This window comes from Anthonomus grandis, chromosome 5 (genome assembly GCF_022605725.1).
Source record: "Anthonomus grandis grandis chromosome 5, icAntGran1.3, whole genome shotgun sequence".
NCBI classification, from domain to species: Eukaryota; Metazoa; Arthropoda; class Insecta; order Coleoptera; family Curculionidae; genus Anthonomus; species Anthonomus grandis.
In genome coordinates, this window is record NC_065550.1 from 21,047,972 (window position 1) to 21,070,463 (window position 22,492).

Below are 22,492 nucleotides of genomic sequence, written 5' to 3' on the forward strand. Positions count from 1 at the left end.
GATTTTATAACTTTATTTAATACCGTCTCCAGAATATTAGTAAAATCATGCATAATCTTAGCCGGTGATCTATGTATACAGCCAACAAGATATTTTTGATTATTAATTCTTAGGCACAAAAAGTATGCAATCTAGATATACTTTACACTTGTTACAGCTAACGCCCTTGCAAATATAAATTGCAATGCCTTCACCTTTTATGTTAAAATGTGAGAAATAAGATCCTAAAGCATAGGTCTCAATAGAAAGTGATTCTATATCTACTTAGAAAGCTTGTGATTCATTCGCAGTACATCATGGTTACATACTGCGTGAGCAAGATTATTTAAATTTAGTCGATTTTCAAGTTGTACTATTTTATTTCTTAAACTTCGAATGTTAATATAGCAAATCAATAGCCGATTATTGGCAAAGCAAATTTAAATGCATGAGCAAAAGAACTTCTCGGCCTCTTTCGAAAAATGTACAATTAATTTTTGTGAAGATTCGTTTCTTGAAAAAAAATATCTATAAATTCAAATAGCTGCTGGTCGCTAAACTTGATAAACATGTTGCGAAGGAAATTAGGCGATAAAAATTACTTGCTTTAAGTTTTATTCAGTTCTATAAATGTAAACGCTATCTCAGGCGCTTTATTTTTCTTAATAAGTAATAAATATATTTTTTTTAATTAGTTATAGCATCCTTAATCGAACGTAAGTATGAAGCGTAATACCAAAAATCTCAAAATCTTGCCTATAAGCTTAAGTTCGATGGCCCTAATACCCTTAGTTTAATTATTTATTGACCAAAGTGGCTAAATAGATAAGGAAAAAAACAAATAAAGGTTGACTGAAAAACAAATAAAATTATATGTGGTTAAAATAAAATTATAGTACACAGTCGTAGTACAAATAGGTAGAAATAGGTGAAAAAATGAAATTTATTTCCAATAGAAAACAAAAAGGCCTTAAACTGAAATGAAAATTAAATTAGTTCGCCCTAATCATTTAGATACGGATATATTTACGCATTTGGGGAGAAAGAGAGCGAGAGAAAAAGAGTATATAAGAGTATAATTATATAATATATGATTGTCGCAGCTGTTGTCTCTTCTTTCTATCTGGTAAGTTTGATAGCGAGCGATCATGAACGATGTTAATATACATACGTCCCCTTATTAATTTTTAAGATGCTGCTGCATATAACCCCATAAAGAGCTCGGACCCTAGGGGATATTAGCAGTTTTTAGCGTTGTCTTGCTATAATTGTTACTAACATAATAAAGATCGGTTATGCGGGTGACCTGTTATTTCTGAGTTTATTGATATAGTAGCAAAAGCTTTAATATAGGGAATTTTACAGTTTTCAATTATTAAAGAGAGGTTGCTTTGATATGCTAGAGGTGGTGGTCAATCAAAATAAATCCCAGACAGAACAAAACGGAGCTTGCATTGCAATATAACTTCTTTCAAAACAACAGAGATGGAAATTAAGATACCGGGAAACGAAATGATAAAATGCGTATATTTTATGACTATTACTAGATCTATAAAATACTTACATAATAATGGAAGAAATAAAACTATAATAGAAACTCAAATGTTAATTTTTTTTCATTAAATTCAATTTTGGAAAATTCCTATAAATTAAATTACATTTTTATTTTAAGTTTTAAATTCAATCATATATTGTCTCAATATTTTTAATGCAAAATAATAATTTACTAGGACTAAAATAAAACACACATTTTGTATTATATTATTTATTTCTAAATGTATACACAAAAAACAATATTACAAAATATTACCAAAACGTATTTAATGAGTTTAATTACCGTATTACTTTTAACCTATTTATAAGTTTTTATTACAAGAATTTTAGACATATCACTAAAATAAATATTTGGCATCACTCTGGAACTTCTTAAACTAAGAAATATAAAAAAGGGTGGGGCTTTCTTAATTTTATTATTCTATTTCACTTTTATTTTAAAATCATTAAAGTTCTTATTAATTATTAAAAGAAAGAACGCATCAATTATATAGACTTGTTTAACTGATATGTTTTTGATTATACTATTATAAACTTAAATAATAGAACGAAATTAAATTAAACTAATACTAATTCCAAGAAAAAACTCTATATTATTTTATTTACCACAAACCTTTGCAACCGACGTTTTTACCGAAAAAAAAATAGACGAAACACTTAACTGATATAATTAAAAATATTTACACTCCACTAGCTTTTGATTATTGCTCCAAATCGGCGCCCTTACTGGAACGAAATTCGGTCTTAGGGAGAGACAGGGGGTCCCGGTATGTTCCTGATTTGCGTCAAAGGTCGGGAAAGTTCTTCGGGCGACTCAAATGGGTTTGCTGCCCTTGAAAGGTTAGCTGAAATAGAAAAAAGTAATTTATTTGAATAATGGTTCATTTATATAGAAAATGGGAGGACCCCATCTTTTAGTTTTAATTTAAATATTGTTGATGATATACTGAATTATAGTATTGTAGTTACTATAAGAGCATACTAAAATTTTATTCAAATATTGTCGGTTATAATTTCATTTAAAATTTAGTAAGTAAATTTTCTTTTGTTTAATAAAGGTTAAAAGAAAATGCCTCAGACGATCAATTTGTATATTTCGGTGGACATTTTGAGATTCACCTCAAAACTCAATAACATCTGACATAGTTAGTTACAAGGGTTAAATCGTTAGTTCGCAAACATTAAAAGTAATAATCATTGCCAATTTAAAATTAATTTTTCTTTAGTCTAATTTAGGTATTTTGTAACAAAAAATTTTATAAAGAATTGACTATTAAAGTGTAAATCACAACTATAATTAAGAAAAAAAAACCTTTAATAAAATTTCTAAATATATAATACGAGAAATATTTTATAAAAATAAAAAAACTGCATGAACACTTACATATATCGTAGATCCTCATCGTTATTAATAATAACTGTAAAACCATAATCATACAAAAATTTAGATTTTCGTGATCTAGCCATATACCTTGAAATTTGAGACAATCGTCTTTTAAGCAGAAAATCTATTTATCAATTCTTTATAGGGGAAAAAGGAAGTAAAACATGGCTAAGTTATTATTTATGATAAATACACCTGATGACTTCCATAGTATAGGATTTTATGCTATGTACAGAATGTCCCATTTTGGGTAATTTTACGGGGTATTTCTGATATTTTTAAAGAAAACTGGATGCGGTTTTTGCAATAGTATACCACTTTTTTATGAAGCTAATGATGCCCTTAACAGAAGTTTCATGCCTTTTTGGTCTTTAAGATATAGGGCATTTTTGAAAATGTTGCATTTTGGGATCTTCCTTGTATCTCCATTATCCTTCCACTTATTGAAAAGATAAAATAATATTTTAATGAATTTCTTTTCGTAAAATGCAGTGGGGTAGGTAATTTTGGTTTCATATTTACTTAATTTAAGTTATAAACCAAACCTATATGTTTTTAAATAAAACATTCTATATATTTATAAACTATGAAATATGCCCTTTTTTACCGTTTTAAAAATACATCATAGAATGTACTTTTCATTTTAAACACGCAAATAAATGACAATTTTCTTCAATTAAATGGATAATAATTTTATAGCAGGTCATGGCTACTATTAATTACAAGAAACGAAAATCAATGTTAAAAAATTCTGTATTTAGTTATTGAACATTATTTAGACATTCCAAAAACCAAATAGCTATTAAAAAAACTCGAAAAAAAATACCGCTAATTTAAGGAAAAATATCTTAAAATTTTTTTTCGAGTTTTTTTAATAGCTATTTGGTTTTTGGAATGTCTAAATAATGTTCAATAACCTTTAACGTGAAATGTGACATACGAGGGCGGTTCAGTAAGTCTTTAGAAACCAAAAAGTTAATCTTTAAATCCAAAATTCAAAAATTATAAATTATTTATATATTATTAGTTAAAACGTTAATAAAATCGCAACAGTGTATTTTTGGGATGTTACTTTTAGACAGGTCAAAACGGAGTCCACCGAGTCCATGTAATAAATATTAAAAGTACTCAATAAAACCTTTTAAATGAGGTAACACAAGATTTCTATTTAATGCATTTATTTAAGATGGCGCTTATGTGTTATTTTGACATTTAGAACTGTCGTTTTTATGTCAAAATAAAATAGTGACGCATTTATTTTCGTACACTGATTTTTACCTATTCAAAAATCATAAAAATATAAAACGTTAAAATAAAAAAAAATACTTTTTTATTAGGCCGCCATTTTGAAACGAGTTAAGATATGGGTCTAATATTTCAGAGTTATAAAGTACTCATTGAGACCTTTAAAATGAGGTACCACACGACCCCCCTTTCCATTTAAAATTTTTTCTCAAGATGTCGCCCAGCCGCCATCTTAGTATTTACAACTACCTAGTTTACAGTGAAAAATAGTATCTATAGACCAATTTACTTATGCCAAGTTTCAAAAATTTTTTTTGACACGTTCAAAAAATAAATGGGGGGGGGACTTCAAAGAAAAGCACTGTATATGAGAAAAAGTGCAGACTATAATAAATTTTTAAAACAGCAGGAAAAAGAAATATTTTTAAGCTTATAAATATTCAGCGTAAGTATTTTATTCAAAAAGGCCATAAGTTTAATTCATAACTCAAAATAATAAATATGTAACCAAAATTATCTCCACCACTGCAATCTACGGAAGACAATCTATAGAAATCTTATTTTAACTTTTCGATAAGTTGAAGGAGTTTACAAGGGAAGTTCTAAAGTGCAACATTTTTCAAAATACTATCTAAACTTAAGGGATATGAAAATTTTATTAACGTAATTAGGGAATTTTTAGCTTCACAAAAAAGTAGCACACTGTCGCAAAAACCCCATCTTGCTAACGTTAAAAATACCCGAGATAGAGCCTACAGAAGTACCCAAAATGGGAAATCCTGTATAAGGTGTTTTGTGGCTTCTGGTGCCAATTAAGTTACAATAAGCTGTACTTAAAATGGTAACGTTCTATTTTATTTATGTTTTTTTGGTGTTTTTATATTTTAACCATTTTATTTAGAATTCTCCTTTTAAAAGTTTGCTATCTAGATTTAAACTTTACTTGTCAAGCTTCTTTATTTGCTTTATTCCGCTAGAATTTAAAGCAGTGCTTTAAACAGTTTTAGTACTAAGAAATAAGAGAAAAAAATTGCAAATAAAGAGTGACGCAATCAAATATATTTATTACTTAATAATTTGCGAGATTTAGTATTTCATTAACAATATATTAGAAAATATATAATATACAAATCTATCCTAATATTCTTACAGTATTTAATGTAAATATTATTACAAAGATCTGTATTTTAATTTTTTGATTGTATTTGATAAGTAATTTTTGCGTTTTTTACAATTATTTAAAAAAAACTCTGCGTCTATTATTAAAAAGTAAAGTTAATATTGACTTGGACAAATTTTTAGTTTTTTTGTTTAGATTTTGGAAAAATCAATAATTTTTTTTTGATTTTTAGCTTAGAGCAAATCAGAAACAGCGGTTTGCACTATTTTATATTGAGTTTTACTGACGTTTTAAAAGTTTTTACTTAGGATGTATTTACAAATATTGAAAAATAATTTTGTATTTCATTTTGCAATTTTATTTCACAAATTGTTTAAATGTTAACAGAAAATAGTAGCATACATTTTATTTCTAAACAAGATATTTTATACACACGCCAATAGTCAAAACTTAAAAAAGAATAACTATATAAAAAATAATACATACTACAAAAAATTTACACTTAACTCTACATTACATAAATATTAACCCGCTAGAGCTCTAAGGTCCAGATGTTAAAAATATAGAATTATTAAAAATTTTCCCTTTAAGATTATCCAAGACATTACGCCATAATAATAAGCGTTAAATTATATAACATGAATATATCTTGTGCATCCACTTAATACTTTATTATCAGAAAAATTTATCCGCAATATCATCTAATTATATGAATATTTTAATGAGCAAGGCTATAATATTTGAAGAATGAATTTTTTTTAAAATGTTTAAGGAATTTTTACCAAATATACTAATAAAAAGTTCACTTTATTTTTTAGTTATTTTGATGCCAACAATGTTTTGAGACATATTTAAAAGAATACAAGGAATCTTTGGAGTTAGACAGTAGGTATTCCAGAAACTAAGTTTATTTTTATTTTAAGCCACTGATCTTTTCTCATAATATTCATTAAATTTTATGCAAAAATATATAGCATTATTTTTTGTTTCTCTTGTTCCTATTTGTGGTTAATCCAAATTAATATTTCATAATATCATTAATATCGTATCGTACTTTTTAAGTTTTTAATTGATTTGTTTATTTATTACACCATTTTATTTTATAATTAATCTTATCCTACCTCAAAATTTAAATTATTTATTTGTTAGGTTTTTTTAAAGTCCCTAAAAGTTAAATTAAATTTTGCTATATTTGACCTCACTACATGAAGAAAATCATTTAAGTATATTTTTTTATTTAGTTTTATAGTAATTTTCGTTATTTCATGTAAGATTTAATTTACATTTAATATTACTAATTTTTCAACAATACTAAATGTAAAATATTCTTAACGTATTTTATAAGCAATATTATTATCTTAAGGATTAATCGTAATTTAGTTTTCTAAAAAATTTGAAGAAGGTTATATGATTTTTAAAATATGTGTAAAAAATTAATTAATAAATTAATATAATTTTAATTATTTCTTAAAAAGTGAGGTATTTTATTTAACAGCAATTATATATCAGTTACATGCCTGCCACTAATACATATATAAGGTTATTATTATATCTGTTATTTTAAATTCCTCGTAATTTTCTTTTTTGCATTAATTTTTTCTATTACCAAAGATTTATTAATGATAAAAAATCATAAACTTGCTTATTTTCTTTTTCACTTAAATGTTATTTTCTTTTCTATTCTTCTTACATAAAATTATGCTTACTTACCTGGATAAGTCATTTCGTTCGCCAACGCAGAATGGGAATTTTCCATAAAAAAATCTTTTACACTTTGGTTACCAGTAAAGCTATTTTGGTTCATATTGATATCGTCTGTGGAAGTTGGGAATTCATAGTTCATACCGAACTTACTGTCCTTCTTAGCTTTCATTCTCCTACAAAGCGAAATACCATATGAAAAATAAAATAATTATAATGTTCATTGTTATAATATTATTACCTATTTTGGAACCATATTTTTATTTGCCTCTCTGTCAGGCATAAAGTGTGAGCTATTTCAATTCGTCTTCTTCTATTCAAATACTTGTTTGAATGAAATTCTTTTTCCAGTTCCAAGGTTTGATACCTAGTGTAGGTTTGTCTTGTGCGTTTATTTCCTTGGCCATGAGTATCAGCTAAAATAGGTAAATTTTTATTTTTTCTCGCATAAGGAGACTTTAAGGTATACGCAAATACATTTAGTTCGTTTTTTTATTAGTTGATGTATTTTATGTTATTAAATCTCTCTATAAAGAAAATAATTAAAATGATTAGGATGCAATAAAACAAGCCCTATAATGAATTTCTATAAACAAGTCTCAGGCAAAACTAACTTCTAAAACACGGTTTCTACAAAGAACAAATAATTTAAGCGTTATTAAAACATTATTGTGAATTTGAGATTACTCTTAATTTAGTTTTTATTAAATTAAAACCAATAAATTTAAAATATCTATAAGAGCAAAAAAAATGTCGGACCTTTACCAAAATCTCTACCATATGGCTCCGATGTATAACAATACCGAATTTCATACAAAAATGCCCTCCCCCTAAAATGGCCCGATGCATATATCCCATATCAAGTTAACCAACATAAAATGTCAAACTGTCAACGTGTGAGTTCATTCTCTTTCTCAATTTGAGTTGGGTTTTTGAACGCCAGTTTGGCCGCCTACTGTATAGTTTTAAGATGCTTTTTTTTCTATGTTACTCTATTTTTTCTTGTTGTTTTTATTTGGGTATTTGATACTTTTATCGAGCTTAAGTTAAAACGTGTGTACCATATATAAAACTTACCACCGTTAGTCTTCATCCAAGGAAATATTTGTTTTTGAGCGTCTGTTATGTTATCGTATCCGCAATTGCTGCTATCCGAATGGTTTTTCGCATCATTATCATAGTTAGGCGTTTCGTCGTATGATTCGTCGCAATTTTTGGTTTTACTTTTAGATTTACGTAATTCTGTATAATCGTATGATATTTTTTCATGACTAGGTTTGTTAAGTAAGGCCCTTAGGGCCGGCGAATCGTCTTTTTTCTGATTGATTGGATTTTTGATCTGAAACAAGAAAAGCAAATATAAAAAATCAACATTTTGTTGCAACTTAAATTGTTTAATTTTATTACAATTAAGTAAACGTGTGAAATGTTTTATTCTTTCGTATTTGTAAAAATAACTTAAGTTTTGTTTTCAGTTTGTATTTGATTGCAATTAGAAGAAACGCTAACATTTATTTTTACCGAACAAAATCAACTTATTAAACAAAACCGAACAAAAAGAAAAGCAAATATAAGAATTGTTTTTGGGAAATTATTAATTTTCTTAAACTAATGGACGATAAGAACTTATACGTATCAGTTTAGAAAAATTACTTGCAATTGCAAATTAAATTTTAGAAATTTTCAAAATATTAAACTAAATTATTGGCCTTATTTGAGCTGTAGAGAATTAAAATATATACATTTTTATAGAATTTTCTTAATTATTTCAGAATTTTTGTTACATTATTTATTCATTTTTATTTTTCATATTCCCTATGATCTATACTTTGTGTTTAGAAAGAAGCTTAGAAATAAACAGAAAAAAACTAAAGATATAACAAATTACATTAAATAATACTGAAATGACAAAGAGACTAAAACATAAAACAAGACTTAATAAACGAAAAAACCAACCATATGGTTTAAACTGTCTCATGGAATAATTAATTCACACCGTCAATTTATAATTTACAGTCGAGCTTAAGATACTAAATACTTTAGAAATATTTTAAATTCGAATTGCGTCCAATAGCAAAAACCAAACTTTAATTTAAAAATTAATAGTTAGGGTTTATTTTATTTTTTTTATATTGCCAGTATAAAGGAATAAAAAAAACAAAAATAAAGTAGGTAAAATAAAAAAAATCTTTGCTACTGTAGGAGCCCTCGTACCCTATAATTTAAACAGTAAATTTGAGGGCATCATATGGAAGATTTTACTCACTTATTATTTTAAAAAAAAAAACTGTAATCAAAATATAAAAAAAGAAGGTCGTATACAAATAGAAAATTTAAAGAATATGTTATTTATTAGGTCGTAGATCTGTCATCAAATAAACTATTACATTAAATTGACAAAAAAAACTTCATAAATTCTTAATTTCATTTTTATTAATTGCAACATTTACAAATGTAGGTTGCTAAATTTTGAAAATATTTTCTAATTGCAGCTATCGTTTGAAAAATATATGTTATATAGATGAGACATATCGAACATTTGCTATATTAATAAATATAAACAAGAAACAAGACACGCTAGTCAAAATTTACTACAGGTATAAAGGATTTAATATTAATCTTTTAAGTAATCCCCTTACATCATTATTTGAAAATTATAATCTCACTCAAATAATTAAAGAGCCAACCAGAGTCTCGGCTACTTGCAGCACTCTTCTTGATGCCATATTTGTATCTAATGTGTCTCTGATTCATAAAGGGGTCATTTGCGCAGACAACATTTCAGATCACAACTTGGTTTTCTGTGAGCTAAATTTAAACAGGGTACCCATAGTTCCAAAACTAATTGAGTACAGGTGCCTTAAAAATTTTAATAACCAGTTTTTTTTACAGCAACTATATTTACTACCATGGGATAACATTTTATATCAAAATATTATCAATAATAAAATAGTAATTTTTAATAATTTAATTCAAACACTTTTTAATAAATATGCTCCTTTTAAAAAAGCAAGAATTACTAAACCTAAAGGTCCTTGGCTAACATTTGAGGTACTTCTTTTTCAAAAACAACGCAATGAGGCATTAAGAAAATTCAAGGCAGCAAGGGATATACAAGATTGGGAGAATTATACATTTCTGAGAAATCATACTCTGGCTATAATTAGAAGAGAAAAAAAGAAGCACCAAAATCTGTTGTGTAATGAAAAAAATAAACGCCAGCTTTGGTCGTCATTAAAAAAGTTTAATATTTGTAGAGACAAAAATAATACCAATATTTCAGAACACCTGTCTAATCAGAATCAAATTAACATCTTTTTTTCTCAATTTCTTCAAAATTCTTCAAATTGTGATAAACAAATTCAGCGTCATAGTAATGGTGTATTTGATAATAACCTGCATTTCACAGTTAATCTTGCAACTGTTGAAGATATAAGTAGAATTTTAAAAAGTATTAAATCTAATGCTACTGGTGTGGATCAGATTTCACCAAAAATATTAAGGTATTGCAGCCCCTTTATTAATAAGTACATATGCCACATCATAAATTGTTGTATAGAAGCTTACTATTTCCCCGATCAAAATTTCGATTGATAAACCCTTATCAAAAATTGCTAGCCCAGAAAATTATAACGACTTGCGCATTATAAGTATACTTCTAGTACTTTCAAATATATTTGAAAAGGTACTTTACCATAAGACGGTTTGTTATTTTTTTGATAATGACATTATTCCAGCTACGTAATGTGGCTTTAGGGACAACTTTGGTACCTCTGTAGCTCTACTAAACGTACTGAATGATATAATGGACGCTATTGATAAGCAACAGATTGCTGTTCTGGGGCTTTTAGATTTCTCTAAGGCGTTCGAAACAATAAATCATGCTCTTTTACTAGCTAAGCCTAAATATTACTTTTTAATAGAGTCTATACAGTTAATTGAGTCTTATTTGAATAATAGATGTTAGACAATATTTACAAATAAGTTTTATTCTAGTCAAGCTCACATTTTGTCTGGAGTGCCCCAGGGGTCTGTCCTGGGACCTCTGATTTTCCTTGTATATACAGCAAACATTCTTAAGTCCTTAAGGAGCAAGCGTTTTCTGATAATACCCAGATATATACAACTTTCAAACCTGATAGTCTTAAAGAAGCGGTGATTGGTATAAGCAATGACTTAAATATAATAAATCAATTATCTAAAAAACATAATTTAAAGTTAAAGTCTCGTTTAATGGTTTTTGAAAATATAAATAAAACTACAATTATTAAAAGTGTAATAAATGTTCATGTGAAGGGCTCTAAGCTTTCGGTTGTTGAAACTGCCAAAAATTGTGATGGACAGTAAGTTGAGGTTCAGGGAGCATGTTAAAAAAATTGTTCAAAAATCGTTTGCAGCTTTAAAACTCTTATATAGTAATAGAGATATTCTTAACCTAAATTTTAAACGCAGTTTTTGTGAGGCAATTGTGCTCTTTAATTTTAACTACTGTGATCATATTTACGGTTTTTGTTTAGATAATGATTGTAAAATGCACATACAAAAATTCAAAATGCCTGTATTAGATTGGTTTATGGCTTACGTAAGTATGATCATATTTCGCAATATTTTAAAACAATTAACTGGCTTAAAATGAACACTCGTAGAATCCTTCACTTTTCCACTTTTTGAATACAAATCATTAGCGGCCCAAAGGCACCCGCGACCATAAGGAATAGATTGTTGTTTAGAGCAAATGTATACGGGGTAAATGTTAGAGCTAGAAATAAGTTAACCATGCCGGTTCATAGGAGTGCTATGTTTCAGCGATCGTTTTCTTACAATACTGGTCAGTGCTATAATAAAATACCTGCAGAGTTTGTTGACCTTCGTGTAGATAAATTTAGGAGGAAATATAAAACTGTTTTTATGAATATTCAAAACAATCCTCTTAAAACTGTTTAATATGTATCAAATTTGCTATTTTTTATAGAAGAAGAAAACTTTTTTTGGTTATATTATAATTAGGAATCTTTCTTTATAATATGTTATTATAATGTTATAATAACATATAACATGTAAATTAATAACATGTTGTTATAATGTTAGTTTATATACTTCGAATACACCCTGATCTGGTTCAGTGGAATAGCTATATAAAGCTAGACTGCGCCAGGTTCAGGTACTTTGTTTACGTTTTTGTATGAATTTTGAAATGAATTTGAAGACTGAAAAAGCAATGGGAACACGCTCAAGCTACTTTTGCTCTATTTGTAGACTCTAAACAGGCTTATGACAGCATCCAGAGCTAAAGCCTATGTATCATCATAAAAAACTTCGGTTTCCCAAATAAACTTATTAGTCTGTCGAAGATGTGTATCCTAAAACCCAAGGCCCCAGCTAAAGTTGAGGAAATAACGTCAGATCCTTTCAATATTTAAAATGGGCTACGACAGCTCTCTCAGTATTTCTTTTTAATGTAGCTCTAGAATAAGAAGGATTGATAATAAAGATGAATTATAGAAATGGTTAAGAAATTTAGAGAATTGGCATACGCGGACGATTTGGCGATCATCTGCAACACAAAGAAAGGGCTCAAAAGACTCTATATGTAAATAGAACAGAGAGGAATGAAGACAGAGCTCAGGATAAGTAAAGACGACAAAACTAAATACTGATGAAATTAGATCAAAGAGAACTGCACCCAGACATAAACCCAATAACAGATAATGGATCTTTTAAATAAGTAACAAACTTTAAGTACCCGGGCTCACAGATAAATGAAACTACTGACAAAAAAAAGAAAACAAGATATCGAATAAATAGCGAAAATAGAGTCGTAGCTGCCCTGAGCAATTTATCCTAATCACGAAATTTACTAAGAGAAGTGTATCTGAAAACATACAATACAATAGTGATTCCTATGGTCCTGTATGAGTACGAGGCGTTAAGTTTTCAGGAAAATATGTGGACTCGTACAAGATCCAGTAACAACCAAGTGGAGGAAAGGCATGTGTAGAGAAGTAAGGCAAGTGACTAAACAACTATGGATCACTAGAATAATTAGATCCAGAAGGTTTGCGTAGGCAGGTCACGTAGCCAGAGCGGAGAATAAGAATATTGGAACCGTTTATAGAGGCAGACATTTGGTCTGCTGCAATAAAGCCGCCAGGACAATCTAGGCAAAGGTCGAATGGAAATGTAGAGAAAGACGCAGATATGATAGAAATACCAAACTAGGAAGAAGTAGCAAGAGATAGGACTGAATAGAAAGCGGTGCTCAAGGAGTCCTAATTGCTTAAAATATTGTTTGGCCTCATTCAGTAAGTAATATATAGAAATAGTCATCATATATGATTAGGTTAGGCACAGAAAGGAAAAAGTTGGAATATATAACTACTACTACTACTATTTTATTGAAAGAAATTAATTGAAATGTCAATTTAACTAGCAATATTTTTAAATATTTTTGACTAGTTGTTTATTTTAAAAAGGACATTTAAGTCAAACATTCGATCAAGCTGCCTATGCAATGAACGGATGTTGGCGACCACATATTGGAGTTGATTTACTATCACTAGCTATGCTGAAAAGCTCTTCTATTATCCTTAGTCAGATCCACTGTCTAATGTCTGCCCACAAAAACTGTTTTCTCCCAACTCCCTGTCTTTCTTTTATCTTTCCCTCCAGAGTCAGTTGTAGCAAATAGTGAATATGTGATTAAGGTAAGCAGTTTTTCTTTGCTTAATACTTGTAAACAATTTTCTGTTCTTGTGAACTCTTCTTAATATTTCTTTATTTATTACCCTCTTGGTCCACGGTACTCTTAGTAGGCGCCAATAAGTGCACAACTTAAAGGCTTTTATTGATTCTACTTTATAAAGAAGTACCAATAAGACATAGCATTTTGCATATCGGACTCGAATATATATTATGTATGTATATGTACAAGTATGGATCAATTCTGATGCATAACTATTTTGTATTGCAACATAACAAATAACATTCCAACATAACAAATACAAGTTCCTGAAAATGCTTATGAAAGGGTTTTAACATTGACGGGAATTTTTAATTTCATGACAATGAATATAGTCCACAAGAAATATAAAAGACGATTTAATAAGTGCGATTTGGCAATGATAGTTTCATTTTACTCATCCCTAAAACTTCTTTGATCAAGAGTTTAATCATATATGAGGGAATGAACATTGTTTTTCTCGAAATCAAAAGTTTAAAGTGATGGACTTTTAACTAACCATCTTAGGGTGGTATTCCTGACGAAGGCTTATTATTCTGTTAACGAATATTTTAATAATAGATTTTTTTTTTTGATAAAAGTGTTTTTATCAATTTTCTGAAGTTCTGTATCTAATAACTTTCTCTGAGTTCCAGTCTATGTGTGGCTAGCTTTCCAGATATTTGTAATGTATTCCATATCCTGAATATTTATGTGAAATGCAGTATCTGTAAATACTTGATTTTTCTTGCTTATCATCAAATATTTTGTATTTTGTCGCTTACCCGTATTTGTTGCTGCTACTATTTAGGCTGGTGCACAGCTGTTGGAGTTCTTGAATATCATTAGCAATAAAGACAGTGTCATCTGCATATCATATATTTGAGAATGGGATTATATTTACTTTCACTCCTTTTTCTTGATCTTCGGAAGTTTCTGCAAATATGGCCTCGGCATATAGATTAAAAAGCAAAGAAGGTAAGACTCATACAAATATCAATATCTTGATTAGTAGTGTTTGCTCCTTGCGTTGTATTTGCTGATCTCCACCAGTATAAGTTTTCGATATACCTTATATCTCTATCATATATATTAGCTTGTCTCAGAGTCTGCATGAGTTTTAAATGTTAAACAAGGTCAAACGCTTTCTCGTGATCGAAGAAGCAGACAAATATGTTTTTGCTGACGTCTCGACTCTTTTGTATTGGGATTTCAAGTCCAAAAAGCGCCTTACGCGATCCCATATTCGACTTAAAGCTAACCTGATTGGGGCTAATATTGCCTTCACATTTGTGTTTTATTCTTCTGTCTATTAAATTGAAAAATATTTTTAAACACTGATACATCAGGCTTATTAGTTTATGGACTTTGCATTTTCGGGCGTTATTCTTCTTGAGTAAAGGTATGAAATTGGATTTCAACCAGCTTCGAGGGAAGTGCTCGGTATCGTACATGTGATTAGAGACTTGTATGTAATTTGGCAATATTTTCCTCATCAATCAGCCTAAAAATATCCGCTGATATTCCATCTGGTACTATGGCATTCTGATTTTTTGCTACCATTAAAGTTTTCCCTATTTCTTATTTTAGTATTGGCGATTTTCATAAAAGTTTGTTTCATTGCTAATCTGTTAGTTCTTTACGAGAGTCATCAGTAAATAAATCTGTAATTTATGTTTTCCCTAGTGGTTTCTTATCCTTTGCCTCTTATATAAACTTGCCTGTGCCTTCTGGAAGTATTGTTAGAGGTAATTTTTTATACATACCGGAAGCTTGTTGTGTGGGTCTGTTGTAAGTATTTAATAGTCTAGGACTCTTTCTTCAGCTATTTATTTTTGGCCTTTTTAATTTCCAATTTTATTAGTGAGCTCAGTCTTTTATATTCGCCGTGATTAGTATTCTTATGTTATCTATTATCATATATTATTTGTAAAATTTCAGGTCATACATTTCCTTTTGCCACTGAGTTTCTTCTGATGGCCTAACATCTCGGTCGCGCCTCTTTTTATGAAAATTTTAATCGTTCCCCATAATTCCAATGGTTGCTATTCTATCTCATTATTTCTTATTCATTCCAGTTCCTCATTAAATTAGTTTTTGAGATCCGATCTGACACTTTTTTCTTGCTGTCTGGAAGTGTCCGGATTTTAAGGTTGTCTTCAGTTGATCTTTTTAAGGCTATCTTCTGTTTAATATTTTTTGCGTTTATTATTTTAAATCTTCCTCCTGGCAGATTTGTATTGGTCCGTCTTCTCTCCTATTTATTTCTTCTAATCCCCAGGGATCAGCTATTCCTTCGACTATTCTTCCGCTTGCCACTTTAGTATTTGCATCTCCCTAAATGATGTTTATATTATGCGGTTTGGTATATTTTATTAGTATTTAATTGTCCTTGTAAAATGATACTATGTTCTCTTCGGGTTTCTTTAGGGTAGGAGCATTCACTTGGATAATATTTATGTTTATTGACCTTGCTTCGATTATTTACATCTCCCTATTACTGTATGGTTTAAAGTATATTAGAGTCTTACTTATATTTGTATCCATGATAATGCCAATTCTGAATCTGTGATGTTTATCTCGGTAGCATGAGTGGTAAAAACTCCATTGATATTATATTAAAAATTTTTAATAATTAGTATATATTTAAATAGTATGATTTGCAGAATCATTTTGATGAAAATGATCCAGCTCTAGATTTTTTCATGGACTAAATTTTCTGGATAATAATTCTTAAGATTTTATCAATAATTCAATTTTTTCCAATCTAACTAACCGCGTAAAGTATTTATTCATTGTAAAACTCAATATTCATTATGAGTACTTAAACCTATGCAATATTTTATATCCATTTGACTTGCAGATTTTGTAAGCATTCATAATCTGCTTTATTTAAGTTTTCTTTTAAAAACCATAGCAAAACAGCCTCTATAATAAAAATATTAATTAAGGCATCATATATCATCAGTTTAGGCAACTTCGCATTCATTTGCCGAGTAGCTATACCATAATTTTATTAAAATATTTATAAATAAATTATATTATATTGGAAAATGACTGTTAATAAGTGATATAAGATATTTGAGCCAGAAAAAATATTGAGCCACAAAAATGCTTGCTACAATGAAAAGTTATTAATGTGATCCATTCGTAAAAAATATCTAAACACTCTTATAATTAATCATTATTACATACGCATTAAAATACTTAGCTAATACACTTTCATTTACCTCATGATTTACAAGACGAGCTGAAACAGCTTCATTAGCGTTATTTCTTTGGTCGGTCAATCGGTTAAAACCCAATTCATACGAATCCGGATGTTGAGTGATTGATAATGGCGGACTCAGTGAATTGTCCGTTGAATAGGGTTGATTTTGGTAGCGGCACGTACTGAACGTACGATGCTGTTCTTCTTTTATTGGTAGTGGAAATGTCGGTTGCCCTTGGTCGTGTGGTATTAATGGGTATGATGCATAAGGATCTGGAAAATAAATAGATTATTAAGATTTAATAAAATTTATTTATTCAATGCACTTTTTGTCTTATAGAAAATATATATATTTTTTTAAATGTTTATTATCTTTGGTTCAAAAATAATTATGTAGCGAGTTTTACTGCAAAGTACCGCAAGGCACTACAGAGTAAAAAAGAAACTTTTGGCAAGATCCAAACGTCAAGTTTGGTTCTAAGGACAGGTATTGTCGCAGAAAACAGCAAAATCTTTTAATTTTTTTAGTGGATATATCATTTTTCATTTTTTTTAAATGACAACATAAGTTAAATGATTCCTTATTAAAAAGGTAAATACCTTCCCTATAAGTTGCTGCGTAGTTTTGCAAAATCTATCTCTCTTTTAGAAAATATAGTGATTTGTAGTGCCAACAAAATTTTTGACAAAAACTCGATTTAATCTTACATCAAAACTTATTAAGAAAAGCATATTAAAAAAAAAAGACGTTGAAACAAATGAGTTACGAGAGCATACCACTAAAAAGACCTTTTAAAAAATGTGTTTTTAACGTTAAAGCGTGACTTATAACTAACTTAACTAAGTCTTAAATCTATCTGTCTGGTTTCAGTGAAATTGCTCCTATAAGTAAACTAATATTTGCAAAATAAGCAAGGAATCAGGTTATGCAGAAAAGAGAAAAATATGTTCATAACTTTTTCCCCATAAGAAACGATCTTACGGATGGCACAGGATTGGCAAGGTCATATGACAATTTCTATAAATGAGATTTTGTCATAGCTTCTTCTTGATATCTTTTTTGATTCTGTTGTCTGGTTATAAGCTTAAGTATAAACTTATATATTAGGCAGTGCCTGAATATAGCTCATAGCAGGACATACAGTAGTATGGTCCAAATTTTGTTTTTCTGGTAGCAAATAGGATGGTTAAGGGCATGATCGTGGTTTCTTTTGTGCATTTTGACAATTTTCTGCCTAAGTTTAGCTTTATTCAGTTTAAATGAGCTCAGTTTCAAATTATTAAAGTGGATGGGTAAGGCTTCATTGGTAGACGGCAATAAGTTCAATTCCGGCAGTTAAATATTTTTGAAAAGGTTTTCTGGCTCTTTAAACGGAACATTGTCTTTGTTAGAACTACATATCTGGATACCTGCAATTAGCTGCGACCATCCATTTTCCTTTGTTTAGTTTTTAGGCTTTGTTGTAGTCAATTTAGATTTGGATTAGCAGCATTACGATGTGGCTGTGCTAAATTTAAACATCTAGACGTCGCAAGGTTCAGATTTGTATATGGACAAGGGGCTGAGGTTTTGGCAAATGTATTCGTTAGTAGTAACCTGCTGGTACAGTTTTTTGGATTTGCATACTTCAGCTCATTGAGGATTAGGAATTTAGATTCAGAAATTTGGATCTTATTAAAACTTTATGATGGCGAAGGTAAAGGGTACAAATGATAGAGTAAGTAATTGTTTTTTTCTACGATAGTCATTTTCTCTTTATAAAAGTATATTTCTTTCCTTTTGCGTAGCTTTTAGATTCCTTATAAATTTGAATCAAATGGAAGTCTACCGATTGAAAGAGCTCTGGCAATAATTTGACTTTTGATAAGTAAATCTATTGGACTGATAATCAATATATGAACGTGTTTAATTTTGAAAAAGTCATTGCTATTTTAAGGCCTTCTGAAATGTCGTATATTCCTTAAAAAAATTGTTTACATGAGATAGTATTACTTGTAATAAAATGAGGTATTTATCTGTTAAATCTATTTAATTTTTTTTTTTTGAATAACACGTTGAGTGCCACAATGGTACCAAAAAATGTAGGTCTTCTGGCCAAAAAATTTTTTTTTGTTAATTTGTTTTAAAAGATGCCCTCAAAACGTGGATTTGAAAATGTATCTATATTAGATACACGTGCCATTATATTAGTTTTAGTTATTGTAACCGTATGTATCCAACCCAGATACATGGGAGATATATTTGACAACACTGCTTGAATATGAAGCCGGACGCATCGCGGTTGCGCGCCTTTAGTTATTTTACTTGCCGACGATTGATTGTTGTGTCTGTCGTGTGTCAGTTCTTGGAAACTGTAAACATTCGTTGCTCTTAAGACGTGCGCATAATTACTTTAGTACTTTAATTGCAGTAGTTTTATTATCATCGCCGATAGTGGTTTGCTGTGTGTGTTATTTTTTAAAATGGCGTACGAAGAAGAACAAGCTAAATTAGAGAAAATTATGCAGGAAATTTTTTCTGAAGATGAAGATTCTGTATTCGGTGACGTTTATCAACCCGAAAGCGAAAACAAAAGCAGTGACTCATCTACTTTATCTATTACACCTAAGCGACGTAAAAAAATGCAATCCCTCAACAACCAATTTGTGGTAAGTGTTATATCGCTTCAATTAATTAATTCTTATTTATAATAGTAAGATAGAGGAAGTTGTTTGATAGGGGTTTAACAAAACAAAATCGCAATAACATTAATTTTAATTATTATAAACTAAAAATTATTTCGTTACACTTTGTAATTTTTAATAAGGACTTTTTGTCTTTACAGATAGTCCTCAACCCAGTACAAACAAAGGTGTAGCCACTAACGTGGGTTTGGAAACTCAGCAATCCAGTCCAGATTGTACAAGTACCTTGATGTCTTCAGATGACGAAGCAACCTCCAATTTTCGCACGCATGATAATGGTACCAGCAAGATTTTACAAACGATAGAGGATGTGATAAGAAACTTTCGATTACATACCACCATTCAGAAGACGATGAAGTGGACACCAATTCGGAACAAATTAAAAGGTTTGCTGCCAAGTATCCAAGCATATTGGCAGACATCTTTTTTGTACTTCAATAAAGTAAGATCTTTTATGAGCAGAAACAGATTCCAGCTGCTGCTAAAAATACTTCATTTCAACAATAATGAAGGTGTTGTTCAAAATCGTCTTCATAAAATAGACCCACTTCTCAAAAAACTCATAACCAGTTTTCAAGCACCTATTATACCTGATAATGAGCTATGTATTGACGAGACTCTCGTCCCCTTTAGAGGACGTCTCTCTTTCCGATAGTACATAAAAAACAAGAAGCATAAATTCGGCATAAAGCTGTTCAAATTGTGTGTCTCCAAGGGATATACCTATAACCTCAGTTTATATTGCGGTGCTGAAGAAAAGGGGATGCCTGTGTCTACTGCAGTTGTAATGTCTCTTATGAATGACTTACTTGATAAAAGACGAACTCTATACACAGACAATTACTACACCAGTGTCGGGTTAGCTCATTGTCTGACAAAACGAGAAACTCACTTAGTTAGAACGCTGCGTGCAAACCGAAAACTGAACCCGAAAGATGTAGTGAGTAAAAAACTTCTGAAGAACGAAGTTGTTGCAGCCGAAAGTGACACTGGTGTAGTAGTTCTGAAATAGAAAGATAAACGTGACGTCTTGGTTCTGAGTACTAAACATACAGACAAACAAGTAACTGTTAGACAAAAAGGTGGCGAAGTTCAAAAATCTGAAATTATAGCCGACTATAATAAATGTAAGGCGTTTATTGACCTATCTGACCAGATGAAGTCATATGGAATCATTGAGGCGAGGAGTAAAGTGGTACGGAAAATTAGCTATACAGTTACTAGAGGGAACTGCAGTCGTAAATGCCTACATTTTGCACCAAGAAGTTGCCAACGAAAAGATGTCAATAACAAAATTTAAAGAAATGGTTGTAGGAGAAATGCTTCGCATTCCACCTGTTGATGCGGATGCTCGAGGTCCCGATAATCACGTGAAACATATTTTGGTAGAAAGTCTAGGTGCTAAAACGAAAAAAAGGTCGATGAGTCCACTGTTACAAAAAAAAATCTGAAGAGGTTGGGAGTAAATTAGCGGCTAAACAAGCGACTCAAAGTAAATTTAGGTGTGAAGTTTGTGAGAAATTTTATTGTTTATCTTGTTTTTTTGAAACTCACACTTGCCTTAAGTGAATAAACCACATTTTTTATTATAACTTGTTTTGTTTTATTTTGTTTAATTTCATTTTTAGTTTAATTCATATTTAATAAATTTATGTGATTAAACCACATTTTTCTATGTATTTATTTTTGTATGCATTTATTTCAAAATTTCTCTTCAGAACAAAGAGCAAAAATAAATTTCGTAGGCCAAACCGTTTTTGGGTACCCCAGGCCACCATATAAAAGCTCTCATAACAATACATACAAACCGTGCATCCAATGCGGATGCGGGCGGCCATCAATACAAAAATCAGTTTTTATCCATTGTGGATACATGCGGCACTCAACGTGTTAAATAATTTGCAATTCTAAAATATTTTGAATATTACTTATATTTTTTTAAATAAACTATAATTATTTTGACTGGTGGTCATTTGTTCTTGCATTATTGATCTTCGATTATCTTTGTTTTGTAGTATAGAAGTAATTGCGGTATCCTACCGACTGCGCTAGTTATGATAGCGAGCCACGAAAAAAGAGATTAACACATATTATTTTCGAATGTTACAACGTGACTTATAACTTATTAATTATTTTTTTTTAACTAACTTATTTAGTTTATTAACTTAACTAAGTCTAAAATGTATCGGTTTGTTTGTAGTGTAGCTGGTCCTATAAATGAACTAGTACTTGTAAAATAAGCAAAGGATCATATTATGCAAAATAGAGAAACCTATAAATTAGTAAAGGGTTCTAATATTCTTTACTAATGCACTGTATTTGTCGATTTGCAAATAATTTAGGTACATTTTAGTAAGTAGACAATCAGGTTATGTTTTATATTTATAAAGTGAAACATAAACTCGTTTCAATGTTTTCAAATTTGTATTATTCATGTTTAAAAATATACCAGTTAGTTGCTTTGTAACTTGATGGAAATGTTTGGAAAATGTTGAACCTGATAAATTTATCAGTTATAATGTATTTAATTGGTAAAATAGTAGATAATATTAAGTTTTTTTTCAAAAACAATAAATGTAAAAATCGGGTTGCAGAAATCAACGGCAAGTTTATAAATATATTTTTGAAAAAATAGTTTCCAAGTTAGTGGCTAAATTTTAATGTTGGTTGTGGTTCAATTTTGTGAAATTATAACTGAACGAGCGTTAATGGTAACTTTGATGTGTATTTTGCGAAAGAGTGTGGTTTCTTCTTAAACAGTTTTCTGAATCACTAAAAAAGTCGTTAAAAATACAGAGATTGGAGGGACACAAAGTCAATAGTCTCGTAATCTGAGACCATTGACTTTGTGTCCAATCTCTGAATGTGTCCAATCTCTGAATTTTATTATTAAGA

General features: G+C 29.6%; 1 protein-coding gene across 1 annotated transcript; it reads right to left on the bottom strand.

Annotated features, from left to right (window-relative positions):
* Window positions 1-2,277: 2,277 nt before the first annotated feature.
* Window positions 2,278-18,109, bottom strand: LOC126736218 (homeobox protein Hox-A5a-like). Its single transcript, XM_050440473.1, has 6 exons — window positions 18,055-18,109; window positions 16,932-17,185; window positions 8,061-8,322; window positions 7,225-7,399; window positions 6,993-7,159; window positions 2,278-2,378 (listed from the first exon to the last, which is right to left on the bottom strand). The coding sequence occupies exons 1-6, from the start codon at window positions 18,107-18,109 to the stop codon at window positions 2,278-2,280; spliced, it is 1,014 nt and encodes a 337-aa protein (XP_050296430.1).
* Between the last annotated feature and the right edge of the window lie 4,383 nt (window positions 18,110-22,492).

Coding starts and splice junctions, on each gene's coding strand:
- LOC126736218 (XM_050440473.1), bottom strand. CDS start 18,109: ATGCCCTTAACCATCCTATTTGCTACCAGAAAAACAAAATTTGGACCA. Junction 8,323..16,931: donor CTCGTCTTGTAAATCATGAG/GTAAATGAAAGT, acceptor TTCTTGTTTCAG/ATCAAAAATCCAATCAATCA. Junction 7,160..7,224: donor AAAATATGGTTCCAAAATAG/GTAATAATATTA, acceptor TTCGCTTTGTAG/GAGAATGAAAGCTAAGAAGG.